We start from the raw sequence: 26,835 nt of genomic DNA, 5'->3' as shown, positions 1-26,835 counted from the left end.
CCACACATACAGATAATTGTAAGGTCTCTTAGTCGGGCAGTGAATTTCAACTACACACACATATATATATATATATATATATATATACACACATACACGTTCAAAAGTTTGGGGTCACTTAGAAATGTCCTTGTTTTTTTTTTAAAGAAAAGCACATTTTTTGTCCATTAAAATAACATCAAATTAATCAGAAATACAGTGTAGACATTGTTAATGTTGTAAATGACTATTGTATCTGGAAACGGCAGATTTTAAATGGAATATCTACATAGGCGTACAGAGGCCCATTATCAGCAACGATCACTCCTGTGTTCCAATGGCACGTTGTGTTAGATAATCCAAGTTGATCATTTTAAAAGGCTAATTGATCATTACAAAACCCTTTCGCAATTATGTTTGTAGAGCTGAAAACTGTTGTGCTGATTAAGGAAGCAATAAAACTGGCCTTCTTTAGACTAGTTGAGTATCTGGAGCATCAGCATTTGTGGGTTATTAATGTTGTTGATCACTATAATAAGTCATAAATGGAAGGGGAATGGAAAAACAATCTGTAGCCCCATTAAATAAAAAAAAAATAAAAAAGCCAAAACAAGCTGTACTGAACTAAAATATAAAAACGCAACATGTGTTGGTCTCATGTTTCATGAGCTGAAATAAAAGATTCCATAAATGTTGCATACGCACTAAAAGTTTATTTCTCTCAAATTCCGTGCAAATTTGTTTACATCCTGTTAGTGAGCATTTCTCCTTTGCCAAGATAATCCATCCATCTGACAGGTGTGGCATATCAAGAAGCTGACTAAACAGCATGATCATTACACAGGTGCACCTTGTGTTGTGGGCAATAAAAATCCACTAAAATGTGCAGTTTTGTCACACAACACAATGCCACAGATGTCTCAAGTTGAGGGAGCGTGCAATTGACATGCTGACTGCAGGAATCTCCACCAGAGCTGTTGCCAGAGAATTTAATGTTAATTTCTCTACCATAAGCGGCTTCCAACGTCATTTTAGAGAATTTGGCAGTACATACATCCAGCCTCACACCACGTGTAACTAAGCCAGTTCAGGACCTCCACATCCGGCTTCTTCACCTGCGGGATCGTCTGAGACCAGCCACCCGGACAGCTGATGAAACTGAGGAGGAGTACTTCCGTCTGTAATAAAGCCCTTTTGTGGAGAAAAACTCATTCAGATTGGCTGGGCCTGGCTCCCAAGTGGGTGGGGCTATGCCCTTTCAAAGCCCACCCATGACTATGCCCCTGCCCAGTCATGTGAAATCCACAGAGTAGGCCCTAATAAACTTATATAAAATTCACTGATTTCCTTATATACACTATAACTCAGTAAAATGAAATAGTTGCATGTTACGTTTATATTTTTGTTTTGTATAAATACTCAATGTATGTATACACTCCTATTGAATATGCATTCACCTATATGGTGAATAGGTCTAGGCTACATCTTGACTTAACCAGTTTATCAAAAGAGATTTTCCATTCAAATAAATGTTTACCATTATGTTATGTAGTTAGATGGTAAAAGTTTCTAAAAAATTCAAATTGATTTGAAAATAAAAATACTGATTTCGGTTGGTTTCTAGTGTAGCAGGTAGAACGGCAACTGACACAATGCCGATGGCAACGCGTAGTATAGCTGACTTGTTAGACCTTAACATCTCCCCATCTGGGTGATCATGTTTATTTGTGCAAGTAAGAGGAAGACCTTGTTATGTCTGTCCTCAGAGGCCTGGGCTTTCATCTATTCTGAGTTGTGACCTTTTGACCTCAACAGCTAAGGAATACTGGGAGGGAGCCAATTACAGTGCCGAGTACAGTGAGATTGACATGTCCGTTATAGAAGGCTAGACTTGGAGTGAAACAGTGAAGAGGGGCTTCACAACAACACACAAAGAAACTGATATGGCAAAGATGACATTCATCTAAAAATACTCAAACTAAGCTGAACTAAAATGAATTTGATTAATTCTAAATGTTTTTGTGAGATATTCCGAATGCCTGTATCGCAAGAATCAACATTTTGTTATTTTCCATTTTTTTGAGAGTTTAGTGGCGCTTTTTCTCATGTTGTATGTTTGGTCGTCTCCTTCGCTCCTCTGTCTGCACCTTCCCATTTACACCAGAGATCTGTATATAATGACGCGGTGCACATCACCGCCCTAACAAATGGGAGTCGTTGTCCCAAAGGCAGGAAGGCAGACGACAAACTTAAGTCCATAGAAACACGTTGGCCTTATTTTGGAAAGATTTTAACTTCACTCTCACTTTACCTCTTCCTCTATGGTTTCCACACAACCAAGCCCTTCCCCCTGCCTCTCACGCCAACAAGGTTGAGCGATCACATCTTACTACCTGACAAGCGGTTTCAACTTGCATTTGAGGTTTGGTCTAACAGAATCGTTCATATGGACACCAAAACACACTGAGACATTATTTTACTGTAATAAGAGATATCTTTTCTAACGATACCCTTATGGTTCAACTACTCAAATGTCACACAGAGCAGACACCTCTAAAACGAGTATCAATTTACATTGATTCTGGCCCATTAACGCTAAGTGAGTCACATTAGGGTACCACTAGCACCATTTTAACCAAAGACACTTATACTAGCTGTCTAGTCTGTGTTTTAGAAATGTGCAATAAGTATAAAACATACACACATATACATATATACACACATACATATGGAATTGGCAACTTGTTCTCATTCTGAGAAATGAGGTAGGCCACTTGATTTCAACATCAGAACAGTGGACAGGCTAACATGCTTTTCAAACTGTTGGAGACAAACAGAAGGGTGTGTTCATAACAATTAAACTGTTCAACTTTGTTGGCTAGCAAATAGATCCAAGTTAGCTAAACATGAAATATAAAGATTAGCTGGCTACTCACTAGCACGTGGGCTTGAGAGACTGTTGATGAGACCTGTGTTAATGTTCTATAGCATAATGCCTGCTACAAGAAGTTAGTCATTATTAGTGATTATAAACTGGGTGGTTCGAGCCCTGAATGCTGATTGGCCCTGAATGCTGATTGGCTGACTGCTTTTACTGCTCGAATTACATTGGTAACCAGATTATAATAGCAATAAGGCACCTCGAGGGTTTGTTGTATATGGCAAATATACCACGGCTAAAGGCTGTATTCAGGTACTCCACATTGCGTAGTGGATAAGAACAGCCCTTAGCCGTCATATACTGGCCATATACCACACCCTCTCGTGCCTTATTGCTTAATTATGCATGGTTCTAGTTACATTTGTAAAAAGGGCATTTTCATAGACAGAGTTGAAAACTAGATCATGGATTATTGTAAAAAAATAAAGCAGGTTAAACTATTTTGACCAAACAATTAAATTATCAGTGGGTCTTATGGTTGTGGAAGGCTTAAATTTAGCCTAGGTATAACGTGAAGCCCAAAACACACCCTTCTGTTTGTCACAAGCCCTGAATTCATTAGATTATTGCTGACTGTTTAAAATGCAGTGCATTTTACAACAATGCTTATTTAGAGAAAACATTCACCACTATATTTTGGCTGATACAGGCGATGCACAATATATATTGTAATTTTCCCCAGAACTGATATGATTTTTAGGCTATATATCCCTAACTCAAAAACACAATCAATAATTCACGCAGGGATACAAACACCAGACATACACACAGGTTTCTCAAGGAAAATGATAGAATCTCTAACGTTTCCCTGATGACATCCCCAATCCCTGCTAAGCTGATTGTGCTGGTCTAACGTCCACCCAGACTGGACTGGTTTGTTGTACTACTGCAGACGGGCATTAATAATGTGATCCAGACAGTGAGCAAACGCCCAGCCCGCTAACAGCCACCAAAGAACCAGTGTGCCATTGTTGTGGCTGCAGACTAGCAGCTGTGTTTTACAGCTGCTTACTGCCTGCTACCACTGACGCTGAGGTTTAGGGTCAGACATGAGATTTTCAGGGGGAACACGGGACCATTTGTGTTTTCATTACAGACTTTTCTAACTCCAAATGCATGGAACATTTTGATAGTTTCTATTCCCATAAAGAAAGCAAAAAAAAGGAAGGGTGGTACTTGGAATACTTGACATGAAATAGCCATATGCTGCAAAGAAAGCTCAATGTGCTTGCCTAAAATAGTTAGTACTATTATAGATAATGAGACGTAAAGGAGACTTCGATGGAGGAGGTTTACTGTGCACAAAGCGGACAGTCTGCATCCAGAGGGCGCTGCTTTGGGAACAGCCGAGACCACCTGAAACCATTAGGGATGGGAGAGTAACGCTGATTCCAGGTCATCCTGTGTGGTGGTAAACTTACTTTCCTGCTCCTGGAGGTTATGGGCCAGGCAGTGGTCCTCCAGAACAGCAAAATCCCGAACAACTGTAGACAAAGAGACAGGAAATTACTTCAAAATGAAAGTTTGTAATGAAAATAGGCAATACTACTCCACACTTGGGAAGTTATGTCTGTGTTGTTGCGATATTATGTCTGTGTTAAAGTTGTCTGTGTTGGGGCGATATGGCTGAAGTTCTTATGGAAACACAGACCAAAAGGCCTTTTGAGAAGCTGTTGGTACTGTATGAACTCAGCTTGATAACCATTGTTTCATGTTACGAGACATTGTGTACACCACCTACACATGATGTTCTACTACAGCACTGATAACAAAAGATACGACCTGATCAAGGGCAGGAAATTAACTAGAACAGAGCACCAAAGACTAAACAAGGGTTTTGTGACCCTAATAACAAAAGCTCCACCAATTTAACCTTGACGGCTAATCTTACACTTTGCACCTGTGGCAGCTATTGGGGCTGAACTACAGCATCAATTGGAGAAATGGCAAGGCCGTTGTAACAATCAGACAGAACATCAGGCCCACAGAGGGGAAGCCCATGACCTGCTTTGTGGTCAAAAGGACGATTGCTGCACTAACAAGCCGTCTCTGTTTGATGCCTGTTCAGAGATCTAGAAGACAAAAGGAGAAGCTGAACTTGCCCATGTCTGAAGTAGGGGCCCTAAAAGAAGAGCCTATATTTAATCGCTCTGTAAAAGTAAGAGAAAAGCCTTAACTGAAAGTGGGGTTGAGCAAGCGACCCTGTTCTTTCATGGTGAAATCATCTGGGCTAAATAAAGATTGATGATATTGTTCTGTTGGCAGAAGCAAGTTTTTTTTCAACAAATCAACAGATATGCTCATTTCGAATTAGGCTAGGCCACATCGCTTTCTAGACGGTGTATAGGCCTACCTAAACCAAGCCTAAGCATTTTCTTTATGTAGAAAAACAAACTGCCAGTAATAAGTTAAGTCTTATAAGAACTTAAGTCCTGGCTTCCAAGGCACGACAGCATGGCAAAGTGTTTGCTATAATGAGCCTTCTTAGATGTCACTCAGTCAGAATTGTAAAGCTCTTTATTTGCTGTCTCTGGGATATGTTGGGCCACTTCTGAAATCACATGAACTTTTGCTGAGGACATGCAAACCTTTTAATTAGTTTATGGGGAAAGAGGATGGAGGCAGCAGCTTCCAAACAGCAGCACAACACTGTCAAAAAGCATTCAGACTGCCAGACGGAGGCAAAGCAGTTGTGAAGATGAAGTGGCAAAGTGCCATAGCTTAAGACAAATCAGATCAAGAGAACAAGAACAATCACAGGAGCAGAAATTACAGACAGAAGAATGGAACTCATGGAAGGAATCTGAAAGTCTGTCTGAGATGATGGACGTCTCTGACAATGAGCATTGTAGGTTTCCCCTTGGGCATCACTTGAAGGAGAATTGAACCGCCAGTCATAATGCAAGCTAGCGTTAACAGCAGCGCTGACACGATATTCATATGATAACCAGCACTATTAGCATAATCTTCATAATTTAAGGGGATGAACCAGATTACATAGGAAAACCCTAATCTAGGGTTGGGACAATTACCGTATAATTAACGGTTATGAATGAAGACACTCGTGAAAATATAATAACCTCCATAACCGTAAAAATAAATTAAAGCTGACTGAAGACAGGAGGGCTGGGCATTTGTGCGGTTCAGTCTGTTTCTTCGATAACATGGACTCTTAAAGATGAAATATGTAAAAATCACTCCGTCGTTTCCTGGTTGTTAAAATTCAAATAGTTTGCCTAATTTCAGTTTATGTGACTAAACAAGCAAGTCTAGAGAATCATTGAACCATCAATAAACAAAAATATTGTATTTTCAGCTGTTTAGAAGCTGGTGTACAAAACCGAAAGTAAGAGACACAAAAACGTATTTCTAGTGCGTTTCACATAAACCTGTACGCACCACAACCCATCTCAATCACATAAACCTGTACGCACCACAACCCATCTCAATCACATAAACCTGTACGCACCACAACCCATCTCAATCACATAAACCTGTACGCACCACAACCCATCTCAATCACATAAACCTGTACGCACCACAACCCATCTCAATCACATAAACCTGTACGCACCACAACCCATCTCAATCACATAAACCTGTACGCACCACAACCCATCTCAATCACATAAACCTGTACGCACCACAACCCATCTCAATCACATAAACCTGTACGCACCACAACCCATCTCAATCACATAAACCTGTACGCACCACAACCCATCTCAATCAAATAAACCTGTACGCACCACAACCAATCTCAATCACATAAACCTGTACGCACCACAACCCATCTCAATCACATAAACCTGTACGCACCACAACCCATCTCAATCACATAAACCTGTACGCACCACAACCCATCTCAATCACATAAACCTGTACGCACCACAACCCATCTCAATCACATAAACCTGTTCGCACCACAACCCATCTCAATCACATAAACCTGTACGCACCACAACCCATCTCAATCACATAAACCTGTACGCACCACAACCCATCTCAATCACATAAACCTGTTCGCACCACAACCCATCTGGATCACATAAACCTGTACGCACCACAACCCATCTGGATCACATAAACCTGTACGCACCACAACCCATCTCAATCACATAAACCTGTACGCACCACAACCCATCTCAATCACATAAACCTGTACGCACCACAACCCATCTGGATCACATAAACCTGTACGCACCACAACCCATCTGGATCACATAAACCTGTACGCACCACAACCCATCTGGATCACATAAACCTGTACGCACCACAACCCATCTGGATCACATAAACCTGTACGCACCACAACCCATCTGGATCACATAAACCTGTACGCACCACAACCCATCTGGATCACATAAACCTGTACGCACCACAACCCATCTGGATCACATAAACCTGTACGCACCACAACCCATCTCAATCACATAAACCTGTACGCACCACAACCCATCTGGATCACATAAACCTGTACGCACCACAACCCATCTGGATCACATAAACCTGTACGCACCACAACCCATCTGGATCACATAAACCTGTACGCACCACAACCAATCTCAATCACATAAACCTGTACGCACCACAACCCATCTGGATCACATAAACCTGTACGCACCACAACCCATCTCAATCACATAAACCTGTACGCACCACAACCCATCTGGATCACATAAACCTGTACGCACCACAACCCATCTCGATCACATAAACCTGTACGCACCACAACCCATCTCAATCACATAAACCTGTACGCACCACAACCCATCTCAATCAGTTGACACTCAACAAGAAAATGATTATTCGAAAAGACATGCTAATGTCTTTTTGCATTTAAATCCATCAGTCCAATAAAGCATATAAACTTGGATAGAGCCCTGCTGCCGTAGGGCTGTTTTCATCTAGAACATTCTCAAGGTGAGCAACACCGGCAATATTTGCTGATGAACATTCAAAATGGCTTCTGTTTCAAAGGCTGGGTAAACTGTACTTAAACCTCTTCTGTTTAACTGGAATGGAATCATTCTGGAAATGCTATTATTAAGTGACTTTCCTATTACTGGCACAAAACTGTGGTGAACATCTTTGAGGAGGATACAAAAAAGCTGTGATTATAAATATGTAATTAACCATGTACCTATCTGTTACTGGCAGTGTGTGGCTAATGTCTAGACTAAATTTGACTACCATATCAGATGTTTCTTTCGAATAATATTCAAATAGCCAGACCAATCTCAGGGACATAGCCTAAAGATGGGCCTATGTCAACTTGATTATTCTACTGACCATTTAGGCCTTAAATTTGACTAGTTCTCTCACACACACACACACACACACACCCACACACACACACAGTTCAACCTCACACAGCAAGGCAAGCCACAATCTGTTCTCAGAGATGATCTCATCCATATCATCCATAATTAATGATAAAAGCAGCAGTCCACAAACTGTGCAGCAGTATTTCTCAAATCACTGTGTGTGTCAGCTGCTGTAGTGGCATGTGAAGACAACCCAGAGGCCCTATGATTAATGGACAGCCCCACAGCGAATCAAACTCCCCTGACACATGTCACTGCTGGGCAGGGGAGGGATGAGCTGCAGCTCCACTGGGGTTAATAGATAGCGAATGGGCAGAACGGGGAGGGGGTAGATAGATGGATGTGTCATAGTGAGAGAGGATGAATTAGGTCCCATTCCATAAAACTCCCCACCCCAGACAGGCTCACATAAACGTTGATTAACACTGCCACGTTTCAACCTTACGCTTAATCTGTTAATTGAAAAAGAAACCCCAGGAGATTCAATATAGCACTGACCTAACCTACTGAACATTGTTATTTCTCCATTAAAATGTGCCTCAATGTTTCAATGCATGGCCCTCCACTGTACCATGCATGATCACAGACAAAGAGCAAAGCAAAAGTCTGTCCACCATGAAACGTACTGAGGTTGCACGTCTAGGAACAGGCCTAGATCAGGCCTGGAAGAAATAACCCACACTGTTTCATCCAAAAGTTAACTGAGGCTGGCAATACATTCTTATTTTCCCTGTGAACATAAATCCTTTTGTCATTTGTAAGCAGAAATACATTAATAAATAGGGGGTGGGGGTGGAACCATCTCAAACAACCATATGTATCACTTGGATGGTTCTCCAGAGACAGCTGCGGAGCAGTGGAATGGCACGTTCTCCCATCATGCTCTCTTCCAGGCCAGCATGTCAAAAATTCCATGGAGTTGGACCAGAGCAGCTGTTTCCCAATCTCAGGAAGAGAGTCTGCTCCACATCCCCAATCCGAGCAGATTGAAAGCATACACAAGAACAGGATATTTGTAGGAGATATCCAAACAAGGGGATTGTTTTAAGTGTGATATGGCCTGTCTGTCGTGTCCACTCATATCTCAACAGCTGTTATGAGCTATTGTTTTGGAGAAGAGTTAGGACTCACCAATTCCCACCACTCTTCAAATTCTGAATAACATTTTGTTGCGGCCCAAAACTAGGCCATTTTGAGGAAAATTTGTGAGTAAAGGAAATTCGTTTGGGAATGTTTTGCACACTAACATGGCATATTTTTTTCAACACATAGCTAGGTGGGACAACATAGCACGGTACACCAATCTGTGCATTCATCTGTCAGGGGAACACGCAGTGTGTGCTCAGAACAGGTGGTGAGAAACGTTACAAAACCATGCTCTGATGTTGCCCACAGCATCTGGCTCAACCACTTTACATGCAAACCACCTGAATGCCATTGAATACAATAACTAACTAGCCAGGAGAAAAGCAGACAGTTTGCAGTAAAAGTTGAACATCCATTGCCATCTCTGCAGACCAGAGACAGCTAACTTACACGTTAGCTGCCAGACAGTTAAAAACTCACACAATCATTCCAAATTCCAGAATCACGTGTGAATTTATTTGTCCCCAGTTAACGTTAGCTAACTAGCAAAAACATGAAAGCCAGATACCTAACAGTGACCTAGTGTAACGTTAGCTAAAAACTGGCAAACTAACGTTAGCTATTTAACAAAACAAACATAGATTAAGCATATATGACGCAGGTATTTGTCACCTGTCAGACAGGTGTAAACAATCGAGGCTAGCTCTAGCTACGGTTTATCTATCGTGCTGCTAAATAGCTAGCTAGCAAACGTTACCTTCTTTTACTCCAGGCAGGTTGTTCTGATCGATGCTAAATTCAGCCATGTTGTCAGCGAGGTGTCAAAGCCGTTCGCGTTGAATTACGCTTCCACGATTTCCCGAAGGGTACAGTACCGGAATCTGATTTATTATTTTTTTGTCATAAACCCAATTGATGATTCCAATACTAGTACGGGCGTCCCTTTGATTAGTTTCGGTAGCTAGCTAACCACCTCTAAACCTCCCTTCGTCAGTCCGATTCTTGTGGGTATCTCTCTCACAGACCCTCCCTCTTCTTCCTCCTCCTCTGCAGCTGTGGATTTCATTAGCTGGCTGGCTTCAAGGCCAGCTACGGGATGCAGGGCGGGTCATATCATTCACTTTTGAATATGCGAGGAATGAAAGAGAGTAGAGGAGATTAGGCTATTTATCTATGTAAAAACAAAAGAGAAAATGAAGGTGTAATATCAACATTAAAAAAAATCCTTATTTGCACACGACATAGTTGTAATCACTTGGGTTTTTAGCAAACAATACATCATTAGTAATGAATGAGATAGTTATTGACAATTTTGAGAACCATCTCCAGTCCAGCAAATTGTATTTCAATCGGTTTTCAAAAATAATTTTTTGATTTAAATCTTCACTGGGGAGACACGCGCACGGTTTCTGATAGCACATTTCTGATAGTCACAAAATTCCTTTCTGCATGGATGTCACAGATGCTTCTCCTGTTAAATGCAGGACCAAATTACACAAGAATAACAATTATCAAAGCATTCTCATAAGTTACACTGTGTGAGAATGATTGTGACAGATGATGCCAATTGTTTTAGTTTATTTGAAGTTCAATCAATTGTGCTATTTTCCAGATAACCATAATGCACCACCATAGCATAAAGCTAATGGTCTTTGAGTGTTCCATGTTTTTATTTTATTTAATAAACCATGAGTCATGAGTCATGCTGAGACCAAGGTCTCTTTTACAGAAGAGCTATTTAAATACATAGAATATTCATATCAATGCACGACATAAAGCAAAACAGAGATGCAAAACACAATCATAGAAAACAAACACATTTAAAGTAAAAAGTCCTCAATCAGCTGTCTGAATTGCCCTAAAGCAGTGGTTCCCAAACCTTTTTATAGTCCCGTACCCCTTCAAACATTCAACCTCCAGCTGCGTACCCTCTCTAGCACCAGGATCAGCACACTCTCAAATGTTGTTTTTTGCCATCACTGTAAGCCTGCCACACACACACTATACGATATAGTTATTAAACATAAGAATGAGTGTGAGTTTTTGTCACAACCCGGCTCATGGGAAGTGACAAAGAGCTCTTATAGGACCAGGGCACAAATAATAATATAATGATAATCAATCATTTTGCTCTTTATATAGCCATCTTACATATAAAACCGTAATTCATAGGGGTGGAAGGTAGCCTAGTGGTTAGAGCGTTGGGTCAGTAACTGAAAGGTTGCTAGATTGAATCCCTGAGCTGACAAGGTAAAAAAATCTGTTGTTCTGAACAAGGCAGTTAACCCACTGTTCCTAGGCTGTCATTGTAAATAAGAATTTGTTTCTAAGTGACTAGTTAAATAAAGGTTGAATGAAACAATTTGTTCATCAAAAATTGTAAATAACTTACCACAAGTTAATGAGAAGGGTGTGCTTGAAAGGGTGCACATAACACTGCAATGTTGGGTTGTTTTGGAGAGAGTCTCAGTCTTTTTCCACACACAGTCTGTGCCTGTAGTTAGTTTTCATGCTAGTGAGGGCCGAGAATCCACTCTCACGTAGGTACGTGGTTGCAAAGGGCATCAGTGTCTTAACAGAGCGATTTGCCAAGGCAGGATACTCTGAGCGCAGCCCAATCTACAAATCTGGCAGTGAATTCTGATTAAATTCAGTTTTCACAGAACCGCTTTTTGCAATTTCGAAGAGGCTCTCTTGTTCAGATATCGGTAAGTGGACTGGAGGCAGAACATGAAAGGGATAATGAATCCAGTTGTTTGTGTCATCCGTTTCGGGAAAGTACCTGCGTAATTGCACACCGAACTCACTCAGGTGCTTAGCTATATCACATTTGACATTGTCAAATTATATTCCACAAGTAAGGTGCAAAAAAAACCGAAAAGCAGATTTACCTACATCATTGGAGATGGAACAGATCTCCAGAGTTAGCCATCCCTGAGACCGGGTCTGGTAACTCGTACATCTGCAGGTTAACTATGAAGTAAAGTACGTTTGCGCAAGGCTTTCTAAACAATAAGACCACAATGCATCAATCTATGAGACTTTAAAGAGGGCCAGCCTACTTTCTGATACAGAATGTAGTGATGTGCACTGAACCTGTTGCCCGTAATAAAGTGTAGTGCGCTATGATAAACTGCTTCCAATGGCTTCAACACAGTAACAGCTGCATTCAATACAGTAACAGCTGCATTCAATACAGTAACAGCTGCATTCAATACAGTAACAGCTGCATTCAATACAGTAACAGCTGCATTCAATACAGTAACAGCTGCATTCAATACAGTAATAGCTGCATTCTTATAGACGATATAGCCATAATCTATAACCGGAATGAATGTTGACTGAATAACTTGTTTCTGCTATTTAATGAAAGGTAGGACCTATTCCTATAAAGGAAGCACATTTTAAATTCTTAAGTTCTTAACTAGCTCATAAATATGGTTTTTGAAAGATAGCTTTCTGTCAATCCAGATGCCCAGATATTTATAAGCAGGGACACGATCAATGTGGTCACCATCCAATGTACATGTGCCAAAATCATCAGGTACATTTAAAGTGTTTTGGAAAATGACATATATACTTGGTTTTTACCTGCATTAAGTACACATTTCAGTTCAACAAAGGCTTTCTACAAAGCAATAAAGACCCCGAAAGAGCTTGGTCAACCGTGGGAGCAATAGCATACATAACAGTATCCTCTGCATACAGGTGTATGTATCCTCTGCATACAGGTGTATGTATCCTCTGCATACATAACAGTATCCTCTGCATACAGGTGTATGTATCCTCTGCATACATAACAGTATCCTCTGCATGCAGGTGTATGTATCCTCTGCATACATAACAGTATCCTCTGCATACAGGTGTATGTATCCTCTGCATACAGGTGTATGTAAACATTTTTTTTGCAGATGTCAGTGGGCCTTCACTACTGAATGGCCCTGACCTCTTTACATATTGACTTATCCAATTAGTTACTGCTCCTCCTCCTCCTGCACACACACAGCCACCTTAGATAAAGCATGTTACTGCTCCTCCTGCATACTCACAGCCATCTTAGATGAATCATGGTACTTCTACTTCTGCACACTCACAGCCACCTTAGATAAATCATGTTACTGATCCTCCTGCACACTCACAGACACCTTAGATGAATCATGTTACTGATCCTCCTGCACACTCACAGCCACCTTAGATGAATCATGTTACTGCTCCTCCTGCACACTCACAGCCACCTTAGATGAATCATGTTACTGCTCCTCCTGCACACTCACAGCCACCTTAGATGAATCATGTTACTGATCCTCCTGCACACTCACAGACACCTTAGATGAATCATGTTACTGATCCTCCTGCACACTCACAGCCACCTTAGATGAATCATGTTACTGATCCTCCTGCACACTCACAGCCATCTTAGATTAATCATGGTACTGATCCTCCTGCACACTCACAGCCATCTTAGATTAATCATGGTACTTCTACTTCTGCACACTCACAGCCACCTTAGATGAATCATGTTACTGCTCCTCCTGCACACTCACAGCCACCTTAGATGAATCATGTTACTGATCCTCCTGCACACTCACAGACACCTTAGATGAATCATGTTACTGATCCTCCTGCACACTCACAGCTACCTTACAAATCAATAGATGGAGATGCAGAGCTACTGGAGTTCATGGTATGAACCAGACTAACGGATTGGAAACACTGCTTGGTAGTCTTGATCTCTCTGTTCTCTAAAGAAAGTAATCAAATGGAATTTTGAAATGACTTATCATCCACATAAAAGGAAAAGATAAGCCATGTAATTCTAAATAGACACCGGCTGGAATGCGGTTTTTACCAATCAGCATCCAGGATTAGACCCACCCGTTGTATAAATCTAAATAGACATTCACAATAGAGATAACACTCCCAAGTATATCAGATATGACTCTCAGAATATAAGAACAATTTGTCAGGCTAATCTGTCAAGCTAGAAATATCTGCTTTGACACCATTATAGAACGTAAGCTGTTGAATGTTTCAAGCAGACCAACATAGTCCCTGTGCCCAAGAACACCAAAATAACCTGCCTAAAAGACTACTGACCCATAGCACTCACATCTGAAGCCATGAAGTGCTTTGAAAGGCTGGTCATGGTTCACATCAACACCATCATTCCAGAAACCCTAGACCCACTCCAATTCGCATACAGCCCCAACAGATCCACAGATGACGCACTCCACACAACCCTTTCCGATCTGGACAAAGGAACACCTACGTGAGAATGCTGTTCATTGACTACAGTTCAGCGTTCAACACCATAGTACCCTCAAAGCTCATCACTAAGCTAAGAACCCTGGGACTAAACACCTCCCTCTTCAACTGGATCCTGGACTTCTTCACGGGCCGCCCCCAGATGGTAAGGGTAGGCAACAACACATCTGCCACGGTGATCCTCAACACGGGGACCCCTCAGGGGTGCATGCTTAGTCCCCTCCTGTACTCCCTGTTCACCCACTATTCTGTGGTCAAGCACGACTTCAACACCATCATTGAGTTTGCCGACGACAACAATGAGACAGCTTATAGGGAAGAGGTCAGAGACCTGGCAGTGTGGTGCCAGGGCAACAATCTCTCCCTCAACGTGATCAAGGCAAAAGAGATGATCATGGACTACAGGAAAAGGAGGGTTGATCACGCCCCCATTCTCATCGACGGAGCTGTAGTGGAGCAGGTTGAGATCTTCAAGTTCCTTGGTGTCCACATCACCAACAAACTATCATAGTCCAAACACACCGAGACAGTTGTGAAGAGGGCACGACGAAACCTATTCTCCCTCAGGAGACTGAAAAGATACTTGTCATGGGTCCTCAGATCCTCAAAAAGTTCTACAGCTGCACCATCAAGAGCATCCTGACTGGTTGCATCACCGCCTGATATGGCAACTGCTCAGCATCCGACCACAAGGCACTACAGAGGGTAATGCGTACGGCTCAGTACATCACTGGGGCCAAGCTTCCTACCATCCAGGACCTTTATACCAGGCAGTGTCAGAGGAAGGCCCTAAAAATTGCCAAAGACTCCAGCCACCCTAGTCATAGACTGTTCTCTCTGCTACCGGTACCAGAACGCCAAGTCTAGGTCCATGAGGCTCCTAAACAGCTTCTACTCCCGAGCCATAAGACTCCTGAACAGCTAATCAAACGGCTACCCAGACTATTTGCATTGACCAACCCCTTTTTTTTAATGCTGCTGCTACTTGCTGTTTATTACCTATGCATAGTCGCTTTACCTCTACCATTTTACATTTACATTTTAGTCATTTCGCAGACGCTCTTATCCAGAGCGACTTACAGTAGTGAATGCATACATTTCATACATGTTTTTTTCTTCCATACTGGTCCCTGTGGGAATCAAACTCACAAACCTGGCGTTGCAAACACGTTGCAAACACCATGCTCTACCAACTGAGCCACACCCTCCCTCTACCGACATGTACATATTACCTCAATTACCTCGACTAACCTGTACCCCCATACATTGACTCTATACCGGTACCCCCTGTATAAATGTCAAGAGTTGCTAGGAGTGGTGGTAGGAGTCAGGCGCAGAGAGCAGAGGTAAGGAACTTTGTGTTTATTAAATAAAACACAACACAAACGACGCCAACACAACCGGCGTGGAAAAAATGCAAATTGCCCAGAACAGGTGCATAGCATGCCTATAAGATAATAGTAGTAGATCGCCAGCACATCCAAATACAAAAACACAACCTGACGCTAAATAATCCCGCACAACACTGGGCGGGCTAACCAGGCTTAAATAACCAAAATCAATAAACCAAATGAGGGACAGGTGCAAACAATAAGACATACCAAACGAAAAGGAAAAAAGGATCAGCGGCGGCTAGTAGGTCGGTGACGACGACCGCCGAGCGCCGCCCGAGCAGGCAGGGGAGCCACCTTCGGTGGGATTCGTGACAGTACCCCCCTCCTGACGCGCGGCTCCCGCAGCGCGCCGCCACCGACCTCGAGGGCGACCCGGAGGACGAGGTGCAGGGCGATCCCCATGAAGGCGGTGGAACTCCCTCAGTAGTGGGGGGTCCAAAATGTCCCTCCTGGGTACCCAGCACCTCTCCTCCGCGCCGTACCCCTCCCAGTCGACGAGGTACTGTAGGCCCCCCCCCCGAAGTCTGGAGTCCAGAATGGCGCGTATCCTATACGCCGGGGACCCCCCAATGTCCAGCGGGGGGGGAGGAACCTCCGGCACCTCACCTTCCTGCATGGGACCAGCCACCACCGGCCTGAGGAGAGACACATGAAACGAGGGGTTAATACGGTAGTAAGATGGAAGTTGTAATCGGTAACACACCTCGTTTATCCTCCTCAGGACTTTAAACGGCCCTACACACTGCGGACCCAGCTTCCGGCAGGGCAAGCGGAGGGGCAGGTTTCTAGCCGAGAGCCAGACTCGATCCCCCGGTGCAAACACAGGGGTCTCACTGCGGTGCTGGTCAGCGCTCTTCTTTTGCCGTCCACTCGCCTTGGTGAGTGCGTCCTTGACGGCTCTCCATGTGTCCTTCGAGCGCTGCACCCAATCCTCCACCGCAGGAGCCTCGGTCTGGCTCTGGTGCCATGGAGCCAGGACCGGCTGGTAGCCCAACACGCACTGGAACGGTGACATGTTGGTAGATGAGTGCCGTAGAGAATTTTGGGCTATTTCTGCCCATGGCACGTATCTCGCCCATTCTCTGGGCCGGTCCTGGCAATACGTCCTTAGAAACCTACCCACCTCTTGGTTCACCCTCTCAACCTGCCCATTACTCTCGGGGTGGAAACCCGAGGTCAGGCTGACCGAGACCCCCAAACGTTCCATGAACGCCCTCCAAACTCTGGACGTGAACTGGGGACCCCGATCAGAAACGATGTCCTCGGGCACCCCGTAGTGCCGGAAGACATGGGTAAACAGTGCCTCCGCAGTCTGCAGAGCCGTAGGGAGACCGGGCAACGGGATGAGACGACAGGACTTCGAGAACCGATCCACAACGACCAGGATAGTGGTGTTCCCCTGAGATACGGGAAGGTCAGTGAGGAAGTCCACTGACAAGTGTGACCACGGCCGCTGTGGAACGGGGAGGGGGTGTAATTTCCCTCTAGGCAGGTGTCGAGGAGCCTTGCTCTGAGCGCACACCGAGCAGGAGGAAACATAGAACCGCACGTCTTTACCCAAGGTGGGCCACCAGTATTTCCCCCTCAGGTTCCGCACTGTCCTCTCAATCCCAGGGTGACCCGAAGAGGGGAGATTATGGGCCCATCGAATCAATCGATCACGGAGACCAAGCGGTACGTACTGAACACCTGCCGGACACTGCGATGGTGCAGGTTCCGACCGTAACGCCCGCTCGATCTCCGCGTCCAGCTCCCATACCACCGGAGCTACCAAACACGACGCCGGAAGAATGGGAGCCGGATCGATGGCCCTCTCCTCGGTGTCATATAGGCGGGACAGTGCGTCGGCCTTCGTGTTCTGTGAACCTGGCCGATAGGAGATCGTGAACCGGAAACGGGTAAAGAACATGGCCCACCTGGCCTGACGCGGATTCAGTCTCCTAGCTGCCCGGATGTACTCGAGATTACGGTGGTCAGTCCAGATGAGGAAAGGGTGCCTAGCCCCCTCAAGCCAATGTCTCCACACCTTCAGAGCCTTGACCACAGCTAACAACTCCCTGTCCCCCACGTCATAGTTCTGCTCCGCCGGCCCCAGCTTCCTAGAAAAGAAAGCGCACGGGCGGAGTTTGGGTGGCGTGCCCGAGCGCTGTGATAGCACGGCCCCCACCCCAGTCTCGGACGCGTCCACCTCCACTATGAATGCCAAAGAGGGATCCGGATGAGCCAGCACTGGAGCAACGGTAAACAGCTCCTTCAAGCGACTGAACGCTCTGTTCGCCTCTGTTGACCAGCGCAAGCGCGCCGGACCCCCCTTCAGCAGTGAGGTAATGGGAGCCGCAACTTGACCAAAGCCCCGGATAAACCTCCGGTAGTAATTGGCAAACCCTAAAAACCGCTGCACCTCCTTTACCGTGGTCGGAGTCGGCCAATTACGCACGGCTTTAACGCGGTCATCCTCCATCACCACCCCCGAGGTGGAAATGCGATACCCCAGGAAGGAAACGGCTCGTTTGAAAAACTCACATTTCTCAGCCTTGACGTACAGGTCATTCTCCAGCAGTCGTCCAAGCACCTTGCGCACCAGGGAGACATGCGCGGCGCGGGTGGCGGAATAAATCAAGATGTCGTCAATATACACCACCACCCCCTGCCCGTGCAGGTCCCTGAGAATCTCGTCAACAAAGGATTGAAAGACGGCTGGAGCATTCTTTAACCCGTACGGCATGACGAGGTACTCATAGTGGCCCGATGTGGTACTGAATGCGGTTTTCCACTCGTCTCCTCCCCGGATACGCACCAGATTGTAAGCGCTCCTGAGGTCCAGTTTCGTGAAAAACCGCGCGCCGTGAAATGATTCCACCGCCGTAGCGATGAGAGGTAGTGGGTAACTGAACCCTACTGTGATGGAATTTAGACCTCTATAATCAATGCACGGGCGCAAACCTCCATCCTTTTTCTTCACGAAAAAGAAACTCGAGGAGACGGGTGACATGGAGGGCCGTATATACCCCTGTCTCAGAGATTCCGTGACATATGTCTCCATAGCCAACGTCTCCTCTTGTGACAATGGGTACACATGACTCCTGGGAAGTGCAGCGTTTACCTGGAGATTTATCACGCAATCCCCTCGTCGATGAGGTGGTAATCGGGTCGCCCTCTTTTTACAGAAGGCGATAGCCAAATCGGCATATTCTGAGGGAATGCGCACTGTGGAAACCTGGTCTGGACTCTCCACCGTCGTCGCACCGATGGAAACTCCCTTACACCTGCCTGAGCACTCCTCTGACCACCCTCTGAGAACCCCCTGTCTCCACGAAATATTGGGATTGTGATTGGCCAGCCAGGGAATCCCCAGCACCACTGGAAACGCAGGAGAATCAATGAGGAAGAGACTAATCCGTTCTCCATGATCCCCCTGCGTTACCATGTCCAGTGGCACCGTGGCCTCCCTGACCAGTCCTGACCCTAATGGTCGGCTATCTAAGGAGTGCACGGGGAAAGGTTGGTCCAACGATACCAGGGGAATCCCTAGCCTTAATGCGAGCCCACGATCCATAAAGTTTCCAGCTGCGCCTGAATCGACTAGCGCCTTATGCTGGAAAGAGGGAGAAAACAAGGGGAAAGTTACTAAAACGAACATGTGACCAACAGGGGGCTCTGGGTGAGGTTGGTGCTTACTCACCTGAGATGGACGAGGAGTGCTCCGCCTGCCATCCCGATTCCCAGAGGAGCTCCCCCAGCACCGGTCGGTAGTGTGTCCTCTCCGACCACACTGGGGACAAGGGGAGCCTCCTCCTCCGGTTCCCCTGGACGCGGCCCCCCCTAGCTCCATAGGAATGGGAGCTGGAGGACCTGGAGGTGGAACCAACAGGACCCCGTCTGGACGCCCGCGCGCAGCCAGCAGATTGTCAAGACGAATGGACATGTCGATCAGTTCATCCAGTGACAGGGTAGTGTCCCGACAGGCTAGCTCACGGCGGACGTCCTCCCGGAGGCTACACCTATAGTGGTCCATCAGGGCCCTGTCGTTCCACCCCGCTCCAGCAGCCAAGGTCCGGAACTCCAGAGCAAAGTCCTGTGCGCTCCTCGTCTCCTGACGCAGGTGGAACAGCCGTTCACCCGCCGCCCGGCCTTCAGCTGGGTGGTCGAACACGGCCCGGAAACGGCGGGTGAACTCGGGGTAATGATCCCTTGCCGAGTCTGGACCATACCACACTGCGTTGGCCCACTCCAGGGCACGTCCCGTTAAGCAGGAGACGAGGACGCTTACGCTCTCCTCTCCCGAGGGAGTTGGATGAACGGTAGCCAGGTACAAATCCAACTGTAGCAGGAACCCCTGGCACCCAGCCGCCGCTCCATCGTACTCCCTGGGGAGAGCCAGGCGTAGGGCTCCGGGTCCGGACGTCGGTGGAGGGGTAGATGGTGGAGGGGGATTTGGGGCTGGGGATGCGGTAGGGAGGCCACTCCTCTCCCATCGGTCCATCCTTTCCATCATCTGCTCCATCGCTGAGCCGATTCGGTGGAGGATGGTGGTATGGTGAAGGACCCGTTCCTCCATCGATGGGAGAGGAGGGGAGGCTGCTCCTGCTGACTCCATAGCGGGTGCGGGATTCTGTCAAGAGTTGCTAGGAGTGGTGGTAGGAGTCAGGCGCAGAGAGCAGAGGTAAGGAACTTTGTGTTTATTAAATAAAACACAACACAAACGACGCCAACACAACCGGCGTGGAAAAAATGCAAATTGCCCAGAACAGGTGCATAGCATGCCTATAAGATAATAGTAGTAGATCGCCAGCACATCCAAATACAAAAACACAACCTGACGCTAAATAATCCCGCACAACACTGGGCGGGCTAACCAGGCTTAAATAACCAAAATCAATAAACCAAATGAGGGACAGGTGCAAACAATAAGACATACCAAACGAAAAGGAAAAAAGGATCAGCGGCGGCTAGTAGGTCGGTGACGACGACCGCCGAGCGCCGCCCGAGCAGGCAGGGGAGCCACCTTCGGTGGGATTCGTGACAATAAAGCATCGTTATTGTTATTTTATTGTGTTCTTGTTTTTTCCTTTAGTTTATTTAGTAAATATTTTCTTAACTCTTACTTTTCTTAAAACTGCATTGTTGGTTAAGGGCTTGTAAGTAAGCATTTCACGGTACAACACCTGTTGTATTCGGCGCATTTGACAAATACAATTTGATTTGATTTGAATGATTCCAGAAGAGCATCGTACAGAGGAACACACAGTGTCTAGGAATGTTATCCTCTGCAATGTCATGCCTGGAGATCCATCAAGATATTGATTATGTTTTCAATAAAATTACTGAACTACTTCACAAGATGCAGTATCTCCTTGATGTAACAAGGTTCATTCACTGTGACTCACTCAAACAGGTTCTCTAAGTCCTCAAGTTCCCAAAATCCGTATCATAAGTAGATGGATATGTGATGGGTTTCTGGATGAGAGACATGACTAGCCATCAATAACTTCCTCAGCGGAAGACACAAGGCGTCAATGAAATAGCAGCCAAGGAGCTTTATGAGGCAAACAAGCCAGACACTTAATTTAACTAAAACTACCGTACATAAATACAGCAGACATTACACTGACGCAGGCATTGAGTCATGATTTCCGGATGCAACAGACAGGCCAGGGTCGTGTGGTTTGACCTCGGTGATGGATGTTCAATCAGCTCCACATTGTTGCCGTAGCTCAGACCTGGAGCCAAGACTGAAGAGCTCATCTCCGGGCATGGTGCACTTTATAGGGACAGAATCAATTCACTTCTCAGACTCTTACCCCTGTCCAAAATTCTCCCTCTACATTCTTAAGGAACTCATTCATATAAAAGTAAAGGACTGAAAGTGCCAAGAACATCTGACTGTCCTCTCCCATAAATAATAGGTGATTGACAACTTCCTCACTCTGCTGGCTTTGTATCTGTCACGTTGATGAAGGGCCTCTGGCCCCAGATCTGTCAGCCCAAACTGGTCTCATAGTATTTCGTATTATTCTGTATGTACAGAAGAGACGCTCCATTTATTATGATATGTTAGGTTTCATATGGTATGTATTAATTTGTGGATGTCCATCACCCATTTTGTATGATATGTTACAAATGACAATTCCTATTATAGGTTACGAATTAGCAAAACGTACAATATAATATGAATTTGCGAAACATACACGATGTTACAAATTTGCAAAATGTACACTATGTTACAAATTTGCAAAATGTACACTATGTTACAAATTGCTAAACATATAATATGTTATGAATTCTATCTAGGTGGCTAGGTGGCTAAAGTTAGCTAGCTGGCTAATGTTATCTAGGCTAGGGGTTAAGGTAGGGTTAGGGTTAGCTAAAAGGGTTAAGGTTAGGGAAAGGTTAGCTAAAAGGGTTAGGGTTAGGGGAAGGGTTAGCTAAAAGGGTTAAGGTAGGGTTAGGGGAAGGGTTAGCTAAAAGGGTTAAGGGAAGGGTTAGCTAATATGCTAAGTAGTTACAAAGTAGCTAAAAAGTAGTAAGTAGTTGAAAAGCTGCTAAAATGCTGAAGTTGTCCATGATGAGATTTGAACTCGCAACCTTTGGGTTGATAGACAGTCGCGTTATACACCTACCCATCCACCCCGACCAACCATCATATTTAGTTTTTGCCTTAAGTAGCCATCTGTCTTATGTAACCATACCAAACAGAACATATACTCATTTGAGTGTCCCTGATTTACATTTACTATCTTACGTCTAGTCTATGAGTCTAGGCTGGTCAGCCACCATAACATCCCTCTTGCAAAGGACAGTGGTCCATTGACGAAATCGAAGGTGGCTACCTATTGATTTAGAGCACCGGGGGCTCTGAGCCCCCGTCTCCTCCTTCCACATCAGACAGGATAAAAGTATGGTTGGGATGGACCAAAGGCAGTAGATCCTTTGGGCAGGTTGAGAACCAGCTGATACTTGAACACTTCTTTGGGACAGTTGCTTCATTGTCATGGACAGGACTGTCTCTGTGAACTACTGGCTGGGACTGCTAGCCTTCCTGCTCCTACAAGGGGTAGTCAGTGTGGAGGGCAGAAGCATCTTCAACCCTGGTGAGTCTACTGGCTTGGTGAATGTTCTAGCTTGTTGCACGTACTAGCTGGCTTATTTGAGGCATAGACTACCTGACGATGTCTGAGGATGCAACCATGGGCTCCTTTCCATCACTGGCTTGCATGCACTGTTTCTTGTTTATACTTTTTGTCAAAATGTAGCCATGAGAAAGATCTCCTGGTGAATAATTAGTGCAAATTGCACACAAGATGTGCAACAGGTAGTTTCAATAGTTGTTACATTTGACAAGCCATTCATCATGCATATATGAATAATTTAATTATTGACGAGCTCAGAAAATACATTGTCATGCAGAACATTATTCAATAGTTCCGAATTATATGTAAAGAGGATGAATATGTTACTGGTATTATGCGGCAAGTAAATTACATTATTTTGCTTGCCAATTCAATTGTTCTTCTAACAATACTCTGAATACTACATTTGTGGAGTTTTAAGTGAATATTGTGTAATTCTAGATTAATTTCAAGTTGTTTATAGTAATCACAGATGTATTGTCATTTCCCACATATTCAGGAAACCATGTTTATCAGCCAAGGGAAGGCACAGATGGCCAGAACAAGATTCTAGCATTTCTACTACATAAAAGCTTAGAACCTGTTGAAAGAAATTACGCTTTAGGTAAGGCATTTACAGTATAGCAGCACACAGATATCACTAACAGTCTCAATGTTGATCATGTATAATATTGCACATGGATTGACCAAGTGTTTCTTGGGTTTGCCTTCTGTCATGATGTTATCCGATTTTCTTCTCTGCAGGTTTACATTTGGACAACAAACTAGCAGAGTTGGAGGAGGTAAGTCATTAATGCGTTTTTGTTACGTACAGTAAAATATTAGATGTGCAGTCATACCAGTATTTATTTTCCTCAGCAGATAAAATACTTTTTAGGCAGGGTTTATGAGACGAATAGATAAACATAGTTATCTTTGACTGAGGTACTTTGTACATTCTCTGGAGAATTATCTCTGGATGTCATCTTTGTATGATTCACCAGCAAAAGGCACCTTCCATAGAAACAAACACAGTGTTCCTTTGACCGCCTGTAACCAGTGTTCTTTACTTACAGCTAGAGGCTTTGAAGGAGGGCTTGGAGCTGGAGAGGGAGCTCTCATCCAACGTATTAGCAGAGGACAAGTCCATACCGAGGAAAAGGGGTGAGTGCACTTTTCTTATTGATGATTGTTGATGATGGCAATCATTTTCAAGTCACAACATATTTTATTTACTGTAGTGGACTTAGTTTTAAAACAAAATGATATTCCTCCATCTAATAGTTCAAGAGAGACTGAACAGTGTTTTTCTCTGTGTCCACAGATTGTTTCTGGAAGTACTGTGTATGACAGCCTAAGGGAGAGAAACTCTACTGAGTCCTGGTGCATCGCCCTAACCCTCCAAAGCCTTAAGACTCAACACGTTCACAGACATCAACACAACTCCCCATTTCCATCACCAACTGTTGAAATGTTGTAACATAACTAATGCACTCATCGCACATTGTACTGATGAAGTCATCATGACTCGGGCATACTAGCATGACTAGGGTATACTAGCATGACTAGGGTATACTAGCATGACTAGGGCATGCTAGCATGACTAGGGCATGCTAGCATGACTAGGGTATACTAGCATGACTAGGGTATACTAGCATGACTAGGGTATACTAGCATGACTAGGGTATACTAGCATGACTAGGGTATACTAGCATGACTAGGGTATACTAGCATGACTAGGGCATACTAGCATGACTAGGGTATACTAGCATGACTAGGGCATACTAGCATGACTAGGGTATTCTAGCATGACTAGGGTATACTAGCATTTCTCTAAGACGGAGAGTGTTGTTGTCTTAACCAAAGATCTGCTGGCAAAGGCCTTGGTCCATAAAGTTTCCACACCCAGAGGAACCGCCCTCTTCTCAAAACGTTGACTTTGTCTTCCCCTAGTGGTAAATGGGGGCAGTGGTGCAATTCATTTTACTTTCCATAGTCAAATATTAAAAAGTATTGCTTTTTGAATGTGTTACTGTTTCCTACATTAAATAAATAATATATTATCATGCTAACCTTTGTCTTGGCTACGTGTGTAATTGGTATTTCAGGAAGAGAGACTGGGAACTGAGTCATAGGTCGGGTCAGCTTCACTGATAGGGCTCTATCTGAATCATACACACAGATAGATCGTAGTGGATGGAGGCCTCTGGGAAACCAGTCAGTCTGTGCCATCAGCTACACTGTCAGAAAAACATGACTTAGTACTTGCCACCAAGTACTAAGTCATGTTTTGCAGAGGGGTCAAATACTTATTTCCCTCATTAAAATGCAAATCAATTTATAACATTTTTGACATGTGTTTTTCTGGATTTTTTGTTGTTGTTATTCTGTCTCTCACTGTTCAAATAAACCTACCATTAAAATTATAGACTGATCCTTTCTTTGTCAGTGGGCAAACGTACAAAATCAGCAGGGGGATCAAATACTTTTTTCCCTCACTGTATATTTTCTGGGTGATTAAAATATTGACTGGCTTTCATCAAGCTGCCCACTCAAGAAAAAGCTTCAAACTGTAACCAGTGACTGCAACCTGGTTCAGGTTAACAGTCAACCTACCAGGGTAGTTACAAACAGCACAGGAATGAAATCATCAACATGTATTGATCACATCTTTACTAATGCTGCAGAAATGTGCTTGAAAGCAGTATCCACATCCATCGGATGTAGTGATCACAATACAGTAGCCATATCTGGGAAAACCAAAGTTCCAAAGGCTGGGCCTAATATGGTGTATAAGAGGTCATACAATACGTTTTGTGGTGAGTCCTATATTGTTGATGTAAAGAATATTTGTTGGTCCGTGGTGTGTACTGAGGAGCAAACAGACGTTGTACTTGTCACATTTAAGAAATTGCTTATCCCAGTTACTAATAAGCATGCACCCATTATGAAAATGACTGTACAATCTGTTAAATCCCCGTGGATTGATGAGGAATTGAAAAATTGTATGGTTGAGAGGGATGAGGCAAAGGAATGGCAAATAAGTCTGACTGCACAACCGATTGCAAACATCCTGCAAATTGAGAGATCATGTGACTAAACTGAATAAAAATAAGAAGTAACTACACTATGAAACAAAGATAAATGACAAGAATGATAGTAAAAAGCTTTGGAGCACCTTCAATGAAATTAAAAAACACAATCTCGGCTCCATCATTCATTGAATCAGATGGCTCATTCACTACAAAACAGACTGATATTGCCAACTACTTTTACAGATTTTTTAGGCATGACATGCTAGCAACAAACGCTGACACTACACATCCAAGTATATCTGATCAAATTATGAAAGACAAGAATTGTCATTTTGAATTCGGTAAAGTGAGTGTGGAAGAGGTATATTTTTTGTTGTTGTCTATCAACAATGACAAGGCACCAGGGCCTGACAAATTGGATGTAAAATTACTGAGGATAATAGCAGATGATATAGCCACTCCTATTTGCCACAACTTCAATTTAAGCCTACTAGAAAGTGTGCGCCTTCAGGCCTGGAGGGAAGCAAAAGTCATAGTAAAGCCTCCTTTATGGGCTCAAATAGCCGATCAATCAGCCTGTTACCAACCCATAGTAAAGTTCAGGAAAAAATTGTTTTTGAGCAGATAGAATGCTATTTTACAGGAAACAAATTGACAACAGTCTTTCAGCATGCTTATAGGGAAGGACATTCATCAAGC

At 44.2% G+C, this 26,835-nt stretch overlaps 2 protein-coding genes across 5 annotated transcripts in view; one reads left to right on the top strand and one right to left on the bottom strand.

Moving 5' to 3' along the window:
* The window catches only part of LOC115151546 (coiled-coil domain-containing protein 50), a 36,181-nt gene extending 25,773 nt beyond the window's left edge, over positions 1 to 10,408 (bottom strand). For 3 of the 4 annotated variants that reach the window (XM_029695576.1, XM_029695578.1, XM_029695579.1), the window contains exons 1-2: positions 10,091 to 10,408; positions 4,342 to 4,404 (exon numbers count right to left, since the gene is read on the bottom strand). In XM_029695576.1, coding sequence (XP_029551436.1) covers positions 4,342 to 4,404; positions 10,091 to 10,139 — 112 coding nt within the window. In that variant the 5' untranslated portion in view covers positions 10,140 to 10,408. The remainder of the gene's footprint in view (positions 1 to 4,341; positions 4,405 to 10,090) is intronic. The other variant, XM_029695577.1, reaches the window with a different exon arrangement.
* A 12,394-nt stretch (positions 10,409 to 22,802) lies between these two features.
* On the top strand, positions 22,803 to 25,173 carry LOC115151288 (urotensin 2 domain containing). The gene is made up of 5 exons (XM_029695231.1): positions 22,803 to 23,083; positions 23,622 to 23,726; positions 23,867 to 23,904; positions 24,178 to 24,265; positions 24,426 to 25,173. Exons 1-5 carry the CDS (start codon positions 22,984 to 22,986, stop codon positions 24,449 to 24,451), a joined length of 357 nt encoding a protein of 118 aa, XP_029551091.1. The 5' UTR covers positions 22,803 to 22,983; the 3' UTR covers positions 24,452 to 25,173.
* Positions 25,174 to 26,835: the final 1,662 nt, after the last annotated feature.

Source organism: Salmo trutta, chromosome 17 (genome assembly GCF_901001165.1).
Source record: "Salmo trutta chromosome 17, fSalTru1.1, whole genome shotgun sequence".
NCBI lineage: Eukaryota > Metazoa > Chordata > Actinopteri > Salmoniformes > Salmonidae > Salmo > Salmo trutta.
This window is presented reverse-complemented; position numbering and strand designations above follow the sequence as displayed.